The 16,506-nt window shown below is 36.9% G+C and overlaps 2 protein-coding genes across 3 annotated transcripts in view; one reads left to right on the forward strand and one right to left on the reverse strand.

Annotated features, from left to right (window-relative positions):
- CFAP43 (cilia and flagella associated protein 43) overlaps window positions 1-10,767 on the forward strand; it is a 47,835-nt gene extending 37,068 nt beyond the window's left edge. Inside the window, exons 32-40 of the mRNA XM_029283498.1 lie at window positions 651-739; window positions 1,534-1,741; window positions 2,057-2,169; window positions 2,776-2,935; window positions 3,340-3,504; window positions 6,240-6,320; window positions 7,925-8,078; window positions 8,627-8,823; window positions 10,669-10,767. Coding sequence (XP_029139331.1) covers window positions 651-739; window positions 1,534-1,741; window positions 2,057-2,169; window positions 2,776-2,935; window positions 3,340-3,504; window positions 6,240-6,320; window positions 7,925-8,078; window positions 8,627-8,796 — 1,140 coding nt within the window. The 3' untranslated portion in view covers window positions 8,797-8,823; window positions 10,669-10,767. The remainder of the gene's footprint in view (window positions 1-650; window positions 740-1,533; window positions 1,742-2,056; window positions 2,170-2,775; window positions 2,936-3,339; window positions 3,505-6,239; window positions 6,321-7,924; window positions 8,079-8,626; window positions 8,824-10,668) is intronic.
- SFR1 (SWI5 dependent homologous recombination repair protein 1) lies at window positions 8,834-11,861 on the reverse strand. Of its 2 annotated transcripts, none has more exons than XM_015812785.1 (4): window positions 11,841-11,861; window positions 11,066-11,172; window positions 10,576-10,980; window positions 8,834-9,551 (listed from the first exon to the last, which is right to left on the reverse strand). In XM_015812785.1, the coding sequence occupies exons 2-4, from the start codon at window positions 11,153-11,155 to the stop codon at window positions 9,360-9,362; spliced, it is 687 nt and encodes a 228-aa protein (XP_015668271.1). In that variant the 5' UTR covers window positions 11,156-11,172; window positions 11,841-11,861; the 3' UTR covers window positions 8,834-9,359. The 2 variants fall into 2 exon arrangements, with proteins under 2 accessions (XP_015668271.1, XP_015668270.1); XM_015812784.1 differs by having other exon boundaries at window positions 11,066-11,175; window positions 11,841-11,853.
- Window positions 11,862-16,506: the final 4,645 nt, after the last annotated feature.

A 16,506-nucleotide genomic window follows, 5' to 3' on the forward strand; every position in this document is an offset into this window, starting at 1 on the left:
GCCCCCCTGGTCACGGCCGACAAATGATCTTCCAGTGTCAGCCGTGGATCCAGGAGGACACCCAAGTTGCGTGCCCTCTCTGAGGGGGCCAAAGTTTCGCCCCCTATAGACAGCGATGGAACCAGCTGACTATGCCGGGGCGCCGGCAACCACAGCCACTCGGTCTTGGAAGGGTTGAGTCTGAGTCTGTTCCTCCCCACCATGATGTTGGCTATACATAGAAAGTGACAGGACTTCAATCACACAACTCCCATCTTGACTGTTGTTCTGCCCACAAAAATATTGCAGCCAACAAGTACAACAGTATCAAGGGAGCTCAAAAATGAAGATAGCATTCATAACAGTATAACTGAAACCCTGACTTTTCAGTATGTGCATCAATTTGCAGATAGGGACAAAGGGTCAGGGGGGGCTTTGATTAAGCTGGCAACCACACTTTCTTATTGAATTCCTTATGTATGCTGCTGATTTGGGAAAGATCTTGTCATGTCACCTTGAAGTCAGCAACTATTTTGCAAAGTGGATATGACAATTCCTTAATTTAAAGTTTCTTATTTTCTGTAAATGTAATCATTATGTGTAACAGAACTGGAACTAGGCATAATAAAGTCTTAAACTTAAATGACTTCTGTTTTCTCTCTGACCAATAGGTTATGGAACGTGGCTTTAGAAAGGAATTTTCAGATCTTCAAACTCATTATATAGATCAACTATTCAAACTTTATAAACGTCGACCAAGGTAGAATAATTTCATTAGTTCCATCATTTTCTGAAAGTCTGTGAATTGCCTCTTACAGTAATAGTCTTATAAGAACCATTATAGCAACATTGCTTTCTAAAGCAAAAATTGAAGTTGTATAGATAGTATCTGAAAAAAAAACTGAAAATCATTGAAGCTTATTAAATTAGTTCATTTTGCAGTTCTAAGGGCAGATACATGACAAAAATGTCTAAACAGACCAATAAAGCAATCATTGTTATATGACATGGTAGTAGCCACAGTTACTAGTGATAAAAGTCTCTCTTTTGGCCTGCCACACTCCTTTTTCTTTTAAAAGATTTTTTAAAAAACAAATGGAATACTATACAACCACAGAGCAAAATAACACATGCTCCACAAAGAACACCTACAATATACTGTCTAAATGACAATAACACAGCTAAATAATCTCTGTTTAAATTAAGAAATACTGCAAACCTTCCTACTGATCTGTATGTAGAAATTAAAAAATAAAGGAGAATATTTGTAGCTCAGGGTTGACAGGAGGGGTGCTTAGTGCTCTCCGAGCTTGCTTGTTTTCTTGCAGACATTACATTACCCAAACTAGGTAACATCATCAGTGCTCATCATCAGAAATTAAATACAAATAAATAGAGTTTTTAAAAATGCTAGTTTATAATACACACATACTATAGAGATTTTTTTTAAAAAGACAAAATGAAACTAGTGATATACAGCTTTTTCTGTTGTATATGTAATGTGTCGCAGGAGACATTAAATTTTTCTTTGCCTGTTGTGTTCAATAATGGAAGGGCTTTGAAGATGAAAGTACAAACAGATACTGCAAATCCGTATGGTGAACGGCCGGGCTCTGCCAAAATGTATCAAGATGCTCTCGCCCATTTAATGAAAGCAATTGATGAAATGGACCATCCTGAAAACAGACCTGAGGGGCTTGACATCACTAACTGGGAACGCTTTTGTATAGCTAGGCGAGGAAAAGTAGAAAGTGAACAGCAAGTATGTATAAGGTTCCATTATTTAAAATCAAATTTGAATTTGACCTTTATATTTTGTTTATATTTTATACAAACAAATAATTATCTCAGAACCGAGCTAATGGGAAACATACAGTGTCCCAGTCATGCACAGGCAGGTTGCTGCTTTTTAAATCCTTTCTAGTTTTTATTTTGCAAAAAGTGGTTTGTTATTTTCATGGGACTCAAACATTCCATCAGTCTCTAGATGTAAATGAATGATGTAAAAGACAATTTAATGTGATTTGAAAGTAGTATTAATCTTAAAATTCTAAAGGTTATTTTCCTTTTTGCAAAGGTGAAGCAAAAAGCCCTGACACTAGCAGAGATGCAAACTTATCTTCAAAAAAGAATTGAAGATGATGAACAGCTGCGGAAAGACATTGACCATGTTTTTGCTGAGATCAATTTGTAAGTTTGTTTTTTTCTTTTATATTATAAAAGCATATATTACATTATTATTGTACTTATATATATTATCTCATAATAATATATATTACAGTATACCATAATAATATAGTAGTACAGTAGTAGTAATCTTGACTAAATAAACTTATACTACAGTACCCAAAGTATAAAAGATCTTTTTGTTATGGAGTGAAACTCTAAGAAAACATTATAATTGTTAATCATGTTCTTTATTCAACATTATTGCAGACAATGGAAGAGTTGCCCTCTGAAAAAGAAAGCATCTATGGGTCATTCTTACCTTACAGAATGCAGAACCCATCAGATTAAAAATTCTATTTTTTCCCCCAATGCAGATAGTCCTCACCAAATGCCTGAATTTGATAATGTGATGACAGAAACACTGTGACAGTTATAAATGTGAGAACTGGTTGTAAGATGACTTTTTCAGTACCATCTTAACTTTGAACAGTTACTGAATGGACATAACCTAAGGATTACCTGTATAGTTATATAAATAGTGTAGTCTAGATGGGTTTTTTTCTGATCAACATTCTGGTAAAATTTTAAAATAAGTTATATTGTTTTTAAAATGTTATATAATTCTAGGCTTCGGGAGCAGAAAATGAGATTTCAATTAGATTTGATGGTCCAGTTCCTTTTTAAACAAGGGCAAGTGGAACTAGATGGCACCCACTTAATACCAGATTACACAGATGCTATTCTGATCAACAGGACTATTATTGAAGAGCTGAACAGCATGATCTGGGTAACAACCTTTCTTTGAAAAGATAAAGCCTCTGAAGATGACTTATATGCAAAGTTATTTTCTTTGCATTTACAACTTCTAATTAAATACAGTTCTAGTTTTTTAAACAACAATTAACCTTATTTTAATTCTCTTATCACATATTACAAGCTCCAACTAATATAACCAACTCTCCTAACTCTGAACCTAAATACCAGTGAGCATATAACTTTTTTTCTTTCTTATTCATTATGGCTGTCTTTGCTTTTAAATCCTTCATATTCAATTAGCACACAAATGTTGTTAATTTGAAAGGAGTTAACTTTGCCATTTTCCCTTCAGTTTTACGAAATCTCATCTACCTTTTATTAGAATTCAGTTTTAAAACAATATGCTGCATGAAGAAATATTTCTTTTTTTTTAAGGCTCAAGGAGAAAAAAAGATTGCCAGTATGGTAGAAAGTAAAGATTTCCGTAAAGGGATATTTCAGCTGGAATGGGAACATAGAAAAATGCAGATGCAAGTAGACGATCTGAATCAAAAGGCTCGAGATATACAAAAACTAAATGTTACAAAAGATCATCAGATTGTAAGTTCATATTTTCAAATACATCATGATGATATAAAAATATGTAACCGTATTAGAAAGTCCATATGATAGTGAGTGCTGTAAAACACTAGGAAGTGGTATATAAGTCTAAGTGCAATTGCTATTGATATTCTACCTCATCAATATCTGCATATGAGACCTCTCTATGTTTTATTCTATAAGTTTGTGAACCCTTTTACATTTTCAATATTTCTGCATAAATATGACCTAAAACATATGTTCTCCACATAAGTCCTAAAACTAGATAAAGAGAAACCAATTAAATAAATGAATATAAAGAATTATTTATTATTTTTTTGTCACCCATCTCACTATGAGACAACACTGAATATTAGGCATATTCATTGATTTATTAAAGAAAATGATCCAATTACGTACTTGTCTGCAGAAAAAAGTATGTGAACTCTAGAATTATCAGTTCATTTGAAGGGGAAACTAGAGTCAGGTGTGGTCAGGCCTCCCAGGTAAACCAGACAGGAACACAACTAGATGAATTAATTCAACTTTATTGTAAGACTACATTAACAGAATCTTGCAAGTCTGAAAGTACAAACTTCCCGCTGCCATTTTTGATCCATTAGTGCAGGTCCTTCCTAAATTTTCTTCTCCCACCATTAAGCCACTGAGGGCTCCTGTCTCCCTTTTCTGATTGTTTCCTAAGCAATTTCTCTTCCCCTCATTCCCCCAAGTTCATCCACACATTATAGGTGTTTCCCTCAGTAGGAATATAATCAGGTGTAAGTGTGGGAGGTCTGAATAGAATTCTGGGTATTTTGATTAAATCTGCTCTTCACAACACAAATATATAGAGGTGTGTCCTGGCTTGAAAAAAGGAGATTTCTGAGGACCTCTAAAAAATAATTGTTGATACTCACCAGGATGGAAAACATTACAAACTATTTCCGAAGAATTTTGACTTTACCATTGTATTGTCAGGCAGATTGTGTACAAATGGAGGCAATTCTTATCCTTTCTAGGATACCAAGATCTCACCAAGTATAAGATAAGTAATACCAGGGCTTTTTTTTTTTGTCATAGAACGCTCAGAACGGAGTTCCAGCACCTTTTTTGGATGGAACCTTGTAGGGTAGGCAAGGCGGGTTGTATGACGTGTGTGAGTTCTGGCACCTATTTTTTTTTTTTTACAAAAAAAGCACTGAGTAATACTCTAGGTGTTTTCAAATAGCCAAGGATAACATCTAAGGAACTAAAGGCCTCTGTCCCATTGGCAAATATCAATGTTCATGAGACCATTGTTAGAAGAACACTGAACAATGATGTGGAAGGCAGAGTTACAAGGAGAAAGCCACTACTCTTCCAAAAGAACATTGCTGTCTGTCTACAGTTTGTAAAATGTGGATAAGCCAGAAAACTATTACAAAAATGTTCCGTGGACAGATGAGATCAAAATAGAACTTTTTGGCTTAGATGAAAGTTTTATATTTTACAAAAGACAAACACTGCCTTCCAATGGGAAGGCCTTATCCCATCTGTGAAATGTGGTGGCAGTATCATGGTTTGCTACCTCCAAACCAGAATAGCTTGACATCATTGATGGAATTCTGAATTCTGAATTATACCAACAAATTCTACAGGGAAATATCAGGGTATGTCTTTGAACTGAGAAAGTGGGTCATATGACAAGACAACAACCCCATGTTGTACAACCAAAGAATAGTTAAAGCAGAAGAAAGTTAATGTTCTGGAATGGCCAAGTCAAAGTCCTGACCTTAATCCTATAGAAATGTGGAAGGATCTGAAGCAGGCAGTTCACATGTGAAAGCTCACCAAATTTCTGAGTTGAAGTGTTCTATAAGGAGGGCTAAAATTCCTCCAAGTTGATGTATAGGACTGATCAAATTATTGGAAATGTTTGAAGTTGCTGCTGCCCAAGAAGGTATGCTACTTAGTGGAAAGCAAAGATTCAAATATCTTTGAACATACAAATATGTAGTTTTGGATCACTTTATTCTATAAAGTGAAAAAGTATGTTTTTTACTTATTCAGTAAATTAGGTTTTCTTTATCTATTTTAAGACTTACATGGAGAGCAGATCAAATTTAAGGTCATATTTCTGCAGAAATATTTAACATTCAACAGGGTTCACAATCTTAAGCACAACTACAGTATATGTGCCCTCTATCTGAGACAGCATATAAAAGCACTTTGGAGGTAAATGTGAATTTATTTAAGATTTGTTACTGGAAAGCAGAACAATCTTCCTTTGGAACAGTGGTTCTCAACCTGTGGGTTGGGACCCCATTTGGGATCGATCGACCATTTCACGGGGGTCGCCAAGCAAGGCTGTCCGCCATTTTTTTTGTCCGCCATTTTTTTGTCCGCCATTTTTTTCCCCTTTTCCGGCGGGTGCCTTACCTCCCTTGGGCTGGGCCAGCTGGTGGTCGGCCTGCTCCATCTCTGCCGCTTGCCAGCTATGCCTCGGCCGGCGCAGGGGGCAGAACCACGCATGTGCGGCGCTCCCGGGCAGGGAAAGTCCTCGACTTACGACCGGTTGGGTAATCCTCGACTTAGACCGGTTTAGTCCTCGACTTACGACCGGTTTAGTCCTCGACTTACGACCGGTTGGGGTCGCGGTATTAAAAAGGTTGAGAACCACTGCTTTGGAAGATTACTTTTGCCATGTTAATATTGCAAATCTAGGATTTAACATTGGAAGCATCAGCTTTATTAGCTTGATCTTTTGTTTTTCATAGTTCTTATCAGTCTTAAACTATGATAAGCGGATGAATCATGAAGTATCAATAATGGAAGGAACATTTAACTTTCTAGACAAGGTAAGTTTTTTTATGGAATAAATTGTAATAAAGAAATATGGAATATGCAACCTACTCAACATATTTATCTTAGTTTAGACTTACAGATGAGATGCCCTCATATTTATACCTGCTAAAGGAAGACAATTTTGAGTTCTTCTAAATACTTCCAATCACCTCTACTTTTGCTTTTCACATCTGTAACCTTCAGACTACAGTCCTAATTTGTCACCCAAAAAACTGTCTTTTTTTAGACCAGGGGTAGGCAACTTTGGCTTTTTTGTCTTGTGGACTTCAATACTCAGAATTCCTGAACCAGCCATGCTGACTCAGGAATTCTGGGAGTTGAAGTCCACAAGTCATAAAAGAGAGCCAAGGTCGCTTGCCCGTTCTAGACTGACCTTTTTTCCCCCATTGTATACAAAGCTTGCCACATGAAAAGGATTAACTCTTACTAAAACAATTTTATTTTCAAACTTATTTGCACACAAACGTCCATCACCCAACTACTAGATGAGATTATTTTGGAAGTTAGCTCAGTCAGTAGGATTTATTTCAATATGCACTCTTCAGTTCTGCCTCTTCTTCCTTCAGTTGTCATAAATGAACTGTGATTTATCTTCCTGATTCTGAATACACTAGAGGTGTCAAACTGCCAGCCCACGGGCCGGATGCGTCATGCCGAAACCGCACCCACCCCATTGCTGGCAATGGAAAGTCTCGATACGTCACGACACATCACATGACATTGCGAGTTTGACACCCCTGCACTACAGCATCAGTTAACCTGCTCCTAGCTATTAGTTATCCTTATTTATAATGTTCAAGAGACAAAAACGAACATCAGTTCGTTTCATTTGCTTTTTATTATTATCTTAGTATCACTTTTCCTCAAAGCATTTAAGAGTGTACTATAGAACTTAACTTAGTTGTCTCAATTGTGTTCATCTTACATTATTGAACATATATGAAGTCTAAAAAATAATTGGAAAAATATTGTTACAATTCTGAAGTATTTCCAGTGAATCAAATTTTTATAACTAAAAATAAGACCATTTTGGAAAGGGGATAGAACAGAATGAAGAAAAAGTTGTTTGCAAGCAACTTTGGTTGACAGCTTATCAAAATGAGTTAGAACCAAATGATAAAAAGATCACTAGCAACTTGAATTATTTAAAATATTTTAAGTAAATAATACATATATAACTTGAAAACATCATTTGTCTATTGATGAAGCTTCTGTATGTTTGCTTGTACAGCTATCATAGAAGCTCAAAAAAAGCCACTGTTTCTTTAAAGAGAAGCCAGTAGAAACAGAAAAGGCCCACCTTTGCCTGCTTTGGATCCAAATCTTTTATATGGTTGAGTGCTTCTGTTTTAGTAATATAATTACTTCAACTTCTCACTTGGGGAAACAATATACCAAAATAATATGTTCTATAGTGATGGGACCCTCACTTTCTATTAATAGTTTCAGTTACTGGCTACATTTTTAAACTCTGAATTAAATCATATTAAAATCTAACATTACCCTCCTTCACAGAAAAAATAAAATTTGTTTTAGCACCTTTTCACTTAATACATTCTAAAGATCCCTTTTTAATAAATTTGTTTTCAATTACCAGGTTCACAAGAAAAATATAGAACAAAAAGAAAAAATAATTAAAGAATTAGAGAAACAAATACACTTAAAAGAGGTAGCAAACCAGAAGCTCAGCAAAAAATTACAAGAAATGCTTGTTATTGTATCAGAAAGGCGGCACATTTATGAGGCTACCGGTAAGTCACATGCAAGGATCAGATACCACTTTTCTGCCAAAAAAGATCACAATAGATTTTCTTCTTCTAAATACGTAGCTAGTGAGGTCACATTATGCACTCTTTATGAAAATCATTTTTTCCCAAAATAATCTGGATATTATCGAAGTATGTAAAATCTCCTAGGTCAATTACCAGTTGCCACAACATTGTTAAGCATTACAATATATTCTGACATTTTTATTGTCTTTAATTCCATGTTGTTATTTTAGATTTTTCAATAGTTTTGAGGGGATGGTCACCAATCTCCTACCACTAGCAACTGGATCCCTTCACTCAGTGAGCCTTTTAGTAATACTGATAGTCAGCAAATGAATCTAATAAATAAAAATAAACAAAAGTGTTTGGGGTGCAAATGAAGTAAATGTTTCATCAATCGTATAATGATGTACAACTCATAATAACAAATGATAGTTACCGTGGTCCTGCTAGTAAATTTGAAAGAAATTTGGGAAAGACTGGTAATCAGTTGATTGATTTTATTCTGAATATTTTTGTTTAAAAAACAGACTCAGAACTACTGAACCAAAACATTGCTAAGGAGCATTATGAGGACATTGTACAACGACAGCAGCTGGTAGATCTTGCAAAAGCCCAAGCCCAGGAGTTGGCCATCCTTCAAGCTGAAGTAGAAAGATTGAGAATGAGAACATTCCCGGCTTTCTTTGATGTGCAATAATTTTAGCAATAAACTCTCTTAGGCAAGGTAGTTTTTTCCCCTTCTTTTCTCTTTCAACTTAATTCTTTATTATATTAAGATAGTTTTATAAAAATTGTATCATAATTTATTTTGATCAATATATTTATATTCACAATGCATTTAAATTTTACCAGTTTATATTGTAACAGATTACTGTTGTCATTAATAAAACTGGTATATTCCACTTTTACAAAACCAAAAGATGTGCAGAGGAATTAAAAACTCATAAAAGAATAGAAATATATCCTTGTATATGGAAAAGTATGCTAAAGCAACTTGGCAAAAGAAATTGGCTGAATGATTGCAATTTGAAGAGAGACTGTGTTAAGAACAAATGAGAAGGGACATAATAACATAATCATGGAATTTAATGTATTAAATAAGGAGGCCAGGATTTAAATATAGAGGCTGGAGTAAAAAGGAAACAAAAAGAGGTAGCAGGTTCTTATAATAATGTAGTCATACAGTTCAGAACTTAGATTCAATTTTTGAAAATAGTCATCTTTTGATATATTTTTAAGAGTGAAATAAAACATTATTTTTTATGGATCTGTAAAATCTTCATCTGTTCGGATATAATGTAAGAGTTTGTCATCTAATCCAAAACTGTCAATCAGTTGAGTAAGACTTAATTTCTTGTTATCAGTAGATAAGGCTGTCTGCAGCTCATATAGCATTGCTTGGGAACTCTTTCTCCATTTTGATATCAGAAATTGTAACTCTTCTGGGTTATTCTGTAAGGAAATAGAAAAAAGCAATACTTATAGAGTGATATAGCTGAAATGGATAACCTAAACAAAGATTCCAATAGAGCAGCGGTCCCCAACCTTTGCGGCTTGGCAGCCTGGCTGGAGGGGGAGATGGGAAGTGGGCTGCATGAACAGCAGGCTGATGCATGTGCGCACACACACGCACCCCTTGCGCAAGTGGCAAGCCAGCACGCATACGTGCTGCTTGACTTGCATGTACATGCTCTCTCCAGCCAGCCACTCATACAGCCCAATTCCGAATAGGCCGTGGCCTGGGAGTTGGAGACTCCTGCAATAGAGAACAGAAATTCACAGAATTTAGAAGTATAAATATCAGGATTTTCCCCTTGCCCCATGTTTGTAGTGTACTTTCAACTTGAAAGAATAAAGTATCATACACAAAAACTATTTTAAAAATCTTATCACATGTTGGAGACAATAAATTTACTTATCATTACTTGTAGAATAGATTTATCTTACTTAGGAGTAGAATTATAACATACATTTGTTTGGGGGGGAAAAAACCCTTTCTTATTTTCCAGAACAAGCAAAATACATAAACATTGGCACAGTTTAAACAATGGATATGACTTCTGCAAGGAATCATAATTTTAATATATGCAAAAAGACAAGAATGAGTAAATGACATTGAGTACAAACATAGTTTATCTAGAATTGGTATTACATAAAAATAATTCTTTTCAGCTTTAAATTAAAAATAGACAGCACTTTACATATTGGCAAGAAATAGTATCTTATTAAGGAAATGACCAATTTCCTTAATAAGTCAATAAGTCAAACTTATTCATCCCTAGAATAGAGGAAAGCTATTGTGCAAGAATCAACTAGAACATAAATTGGCTTGATGTCATGCTAAGATCAGTTAGTATTTGGGAATGCAATAGTATAACAAAAATATTGAAAAACAGCCTTATCTGCAGGATTTATTTCCAATACATTTAAACTTATTTAAAACTGTTCATGAAGTCTTAATATTTACTTTACTTACCTTTGTTCTGTATAGTTTGACTAATTTAAGCCTTCGAAGAATGTCCTCTTTTTCCTGAAGCTGCTTCATTAGTGTCATCTTTTCCTCCAACAGCTCCCATTGTTTACAGTCTGTCCCCAACAAATTAATTTCTGAAGAATTGTGCGTAACTTTATTATATCCATTGTATTCAGATAGTGATCCGTCTTCTGCAGAACTCTTCGAACACATAGTTTCATCAGGAACTTTTTCCAAGCACTTATCCTCAGCATGCGATACAAAATATGGTTCTTCCATAGATAAAGTTTTCTCCTTCTGATTACTATTGTTTTCATCATCTATTTTAAGTTGTTTGGCGACAATAAAATCTGATTGAAAGGATCTTCTTGTTTTCTTCAACCGTTCTCGTAGGGCTGTACTCATTAGCTAACGTAAATGTAATCAAGAGCTGTTTTTAATAATCTGAATATACAAACTTACATTAAAATACATTTCCTGATATATTTGTTACCTGTTTCCCTAAGCTGCTGCTTTGAACAGAATTCTCACAATTCTCAGGAGTGTAGAATGATCTAGATTTGTTCAATATAGGTGTCCCCATTTTGAGAACTGATTAACCTGCTTGAAAGATAGAATATTTCAAGGTTAAGATAACAATTTCCATTTATTGGTATAAACTCTTTTACAATACTGCTTGAATTCTGGAGTCTTCAGTTATAGTACTGACGTAGGAACCTCTGGTTAACTGATCTCATGAACAGTCTAAATCATAAGCTAGCAACTTGCACAATTGTTACTAAACTAGATAAAACCACAAGTCTGTAACATGCCTAGATACATCTCCTTGTTGCATACATACATTGGCAACTTGCATGTGAAAGACTCTATACTCTTGGAGATGATGCACATCCCTTTCACAAGAAGTTTTATCTAAGCTTCTTTTGAAGCAGAATTGTTTATTCTGCAGGACTTAACTACTAAACAGAAATATGAGCTGGAATAGACGCCTGTTTTGAGTATGTATTAGACAACACCTGGCCTTTTTGTTATGTCTCCTGTAATAGTTGCATGGGAGCCGAGAACTAGCAAGCCCATGAGGAGGTGGGAGAGGATGAGACCTGGTTTCCCAGGATAGAAGAGAGAGCGAGACTTTTCCCCATTACCTTTAAAAGTCTCTTATCTTTCCCACCTGGACACTCCTTTCTGAGCATTAAGCATCATTTCAAGCATTATTTTCCTCTGGGAGGAAAATAAATTTATCTTCAGAGGAACTGAAAAAGAATTACCTCAGAAATAAAGCGCCATCCAAATCCGGGCGCTCATAAATACGTAGCCGTGTTTTGAAGTACCCGCTCAAGCGGAAGCGGATTAAACGCACCCGGCAAGACGTAACCTCTCTGCGCGGCCTGTGGCGTCACTACCTCAGCTGCAAGGGCTGAGCGGCGGGGAAAGACGGCAGGAACAGCGAATCGCAGAGGAGTCGCGCCGGGACGCTGAGGGGGAGGGCGGGGTGACGTCTGCTGCATCGCGTGGGTTTAATGGTAGCGTTTTTCGAACTTGGCCATTTTAAGCTGCGTCGACTTCAACTCCCAGAATTCTGCAGTCAGCATTTTGGAAGTCGAAGTCAATACACCTTAGCTCCCAAGTTTGAAAAAACACTGGTTTAATGCAACTCTTTAGGATTCTGGGCGGGCTCCAACTGAATGAACTCCCTTATGTTCAAAAGAGCTTATTCTTAAGAGAAGAGGCCTAGATCAGTGTTTCTCAACCTTGACAATTTTAAGGCATGTGGACTTCAACTCCCAGAATTCTACAGCCAGCAATGCTGGCTGTGGAATTCTGGGAGTTGAAGTCCACATGCCTTAAAATTGTCAAGGTTGAGAAACACTGGCCTAGATGAAGTCTGGTTTGCTGTTACATTTCTTCTTCCCACTTAGCAATTATTAAAATGTCTAGGTGAGGCTTTTAATTGTAATTTCTCTTGGTGGTTATTAAGGGGTGCAAATTCTGTTTTCCGTGGTATGATTTTTCTGTGTTCTCACATTGATTCTTCCATTCTTTAAACCACAATTAGGTAAAAGTCTGGCAGGCGGCTGTTTTGTTTAAAAAGTAATTCTTATTTCTAATCTTTGAAATTGAGTTTTTTTATTGACTAGTGGGATATATGAAGAACTAGAGTTTTTGTCTCCCAAACCCTTGTGTATACAGTTTAAACACCCAAGAGCTTTTGAATGTTGAACACAATCACAACAAATCAGAGGTATTATTCAAGGTACAAACAACCGTTCTCAAGCTATAATTCGGACACATTATACAAAGATCCTGTTCCAATTAATGGAATGATAATGGTGGAAAAGCAGAGAGAACTTGAAGTAAGGATGGATTCAATTATAGTAATAATACATTAACAGGGAAATCTAAAAGGCCAGGCTGAGGATAGATCATTCTGGAAGGAAGTTTACGTAGTTTGTGGCCAACAAGAATTTGAAGGCACCTAGTTAATCAAGAGTTATTCAGTCTGTTTTGACTATTTTCAGATCCATTTTATCAACATAAGCAGACTGATTTTCACATCTTTCAAACTCTACCACAGTTGTGCTCTGGTAATTATTTTTATATAATAGTTTTCATTGTTGAAGTAGCTTAAAGTTAAAAAAATTGGGTGTTTCAGTTTCAAAATAGTTATTTCCAGTGCTTTTTTTTGTAAGAAAAAAGGTGCTGGAACTCACATCTTGTTAATCTTTTATTTAAAAAATTATATATTCAGTTCTTAGCAGGACCGGTGGTTGAGGAGTAATTAGTAATTTTTTTTTTCATTTTTAAATTTGGGGGTCACACTTTTACACTAAAAATTTTAAAAAGATTTTCAATTCACCAATGATTTTTTAAAATAAAGAAATTATTTACCTTTAGCACGTAGTTAATTACTGTACACACACCCACACATGTCAGTTGTGTAACGAAACATAATGGTCGCCGCCCTCAGTAAGCACTCAGCACGCGACCACACAACCAATCACAAGCCGAGCAGTGCCACAAGCTGAGCAGCGCCATCACAACTAGTGCGGATGAAGTCCGCATGCATTAGACTTGACACACAAGCAGCCCGCATGCAGCGTTTTAATGATTTTCCAGCCGACCTGTTATGCTCGACAGGGAGAATCAAGTCCATGTGGACCAAACATCAAATTTTCAAAAGTTACTTTTAAAACTTGGAAAATCCATTGAAAAAAGGTGCCGGAATTCTGTTCCTGTGCGTTCTATGACAAAAAAAGCACTGGTTATTTCCCTTTTTTCCTGATATGACTTGGCAATGGACACAATCTATCATGCTTTGTCTTGCAATGTGGTTGTTCCCAGGGTTTAGTTGACATCTGCCCAGCTTTGTTGGGCTACTGGAGGCTTCTATGGATATGTTGCCTCTAAGCACTGAAGACAACCCACTATATGGGCATTTTGATTTGGGCTGGAAAGAAACTAGATACTAGATACCTTGTTTCTGCAGAGTCATCTGCATATAGGGTTCACACTGTTCTCTGCTGCAACCGCTTTATTATTCAAATTACAATACAGAAAATATTTAAAATATTGTTTTGCCAACAATAACAAATATTAGACCATGCTGGAATGGGAAGGGCTAAAGATCTTTCTCCGCTGCTTAGTAACTGTACTGTACACATGTTCCTTCTAATTAATGCTTCAGGACATAGAAATTAATACGTAGTATGCTTTGCGTGTTAAGCTAAATCATAATGTTTAGCTTTAATTGGATGTACTAAATATGATAGTGAGTAACAACAGTGTCATCGGATTTGCTTGTATATGAATTGGGTGGAGCTTTGAAGGTTTTTGCATTTTCTGCATAGAAACAGAAGCAGAATTTGTAATAAGACAAATTGCCAGCAATGTCTGCAGGTGGGTAGGAAATGACAGAATCCTGTAAATGTCATTGATTAATCAGATTGATATTTTTGCCTTTCATTCAGGAGCTGAAGGTGGATTACATAGCACTCCCTCCTACAGTATTTTCCTCACAGCAACTCTTGTCAAGCAGAGAGGGCTGAAAGAATGTGACCAGTGAGTTTCTATGTTGGAGGGTGGACTAAAATGTGGGCCTCTTTGTTTCTAGCCCAACATCTTAACTTTTACACCACACTAGCTCTGATGTGACTTATAGACCTACATCAGACATCATATTAGATATTAAAACTATCCCTTACATGGGTGACCTTTGTGCAGGCCATCTAACAGGCATTTTTTTAAAAAGATGTTTGCATTGCCTGCATATGGATAATGAACAATGACTTAAGGGCAAGGCCCGTGAAGCTACAACTTGATTTATCTACAAATTATTGTGGAAGATAGAAGAATTAAAAATATTTTTAGAAATCCCAGAATTTAGAGATGAATATTTTATCTTTTGCTAGGCTGCTGCTCCTTCTGAATTTAGTTGTCTGCAGGTGTAGAATTTGTATATTATCTGTCACTAAATCAACACCATGCCTCTTCAACCCCAAAGAACAGGAAACTTAAAAAAGTAGACATTTAGGTGATCAAGTGTTTAGTTGTCCATTGAGATTATCAATGTTGCCTAATGACATGATACATCCTCAAACTGAAATTTCCAGAAGCAATTCTTTTCTAATACATATATTTATAAATTATCCATCCATTATTAAAAAAACATATTTTCAAAAGACATTTTGCCTTTCAATTACCGCTTGCCCTCTCTCTATTATTCTCTGTATGTTTGTACACCTATTTAGGAAAATGCTTAATATGTCCAGGATGATGTGGATTCAAGTTCCACCAAATTGCATCAGTTCGCTTTTAAAATTTAAGAAGACATTTTGTTTTTCTGCAAGAAATAGAATGCATAACACAACCATTAACCTTCCATTTTCATTCTGAAATGGGGCTGCCAATGTTTACAAAAATTTTGGTGTAGCATGTTGACTTGAAAAGAAAACTTATTACTTGTAGGGGAGGGAGGGGAGGATATGGTAAAGGAAGGGAAGCGAATGCATGGAATGTGTACACTGGCTGCAAGAAAAACATTTGTGACTTCAAGAGAGACAGAACCAGCGTATCAGCCTTTCCCACTTTTTATTGCCCTCCGGGTATAAATAATGACTTATCACAATGGAATTTCCATTGAGGAGAATTGAGACTTTTCACTACAAATATTCATTCTCGCACAGAGGAATGAGTGGGAAATGAGATGACATTAACCAAACAAAATTAGCAGTATTAAAGTGGAATAAAAAAACAGTTCAGTCCCTCTAATCCAAGGCTTTTCAACCGGTGGTACTTTGGCACCTGGCAGGTGGTACGTGACCGTCCTAGAGAAATGGTAGCAGGGTAGAGAGGAATGAGCTGAAGCGCCGCACAAGCCTGAGAGAGAGACAGCTGGAGCTGCAGGGCTATCGGGGCTCGGCAGAAGCACCCGGATCAGCGCCAGGCTCCAGCTGATCGGCGCTGAAGAGAAGAGGAGGGGGCGAGAGAGGAGAGGATATAAAAGGAGGTTTTGGCGGGAAAGGGCCAGTGAGGGGCTGCCCCCACCCCCTGGGCACGCAAACAGGAGGCGGTGAGCACCTGGCATCTCTGCTGACCACTGAGAAAGAAAAAAGGTAAGTGAAGCGCTTCCCTTTCCCCCAGGACACCAGCGCTCACTGCCTTCTCTGTGCATCCCCCAGGGGGCTGGGCAGAGACGGTGGGGGAGCCCTCGCTGGCTCCAGGGCTGCGCTGGGGATCTAAGGCTAAGCGCATTCTGGCTTTGATTGGCCCCAACCGGTAGATCAGCACCACGCCCGCTTGCTGACCAAACCTCGAAGCCACGAGGCTTCGCTTTTACCGGGACCACCCCTGCCTGCATGGGATAGCGAAGGCCGATGGCAGCATGGCCACCGGCAGCGCTGGCAATCTCTCCCCCTCCCGTCATCCCTTCCTGAG

The sequence above is a fragment of the Protobothrops mucrosquamatus genome, unplaced genomic scaffold (genome assembly GCF_001527695.2).
Source record: "Protobothrops mucrosquamatus isolate PMUCROS unplaced genomic scaffold, P.Mucros_1.0 scaffold110, whole genome shotgun sequence".
NCBI lineage: Eukaryota > Metazoa > Chordata > Lepidosauria > Squamata > Viperidae > Protobothrops > Protobothrops mucrosquamatus.

Bases quoted from the DNA above. Each gene is read 5' to 3' on its own strand.
- SFR1 (XM_015812785.1), bottom strand. From the start codon at position 11,155: ATGGGGACACCTATATTGAACAAATCTAGATCATTCTACACTCCTGAG. The intron at 10,981-11,065 runs GTAACAAATATA...CATTTACGTTAG, and splicing joins GCAGCAGCTTAGGGAAACAG to CTAATGAGTACAGCCCTACG. The intron at 9,552-10,575 runs GTAAGTAAAGTA...ATTTCCTTACAG, and splicing joins TCAAACTATACAGAACAAAG to AATAACCCAGAAGAGTTACA.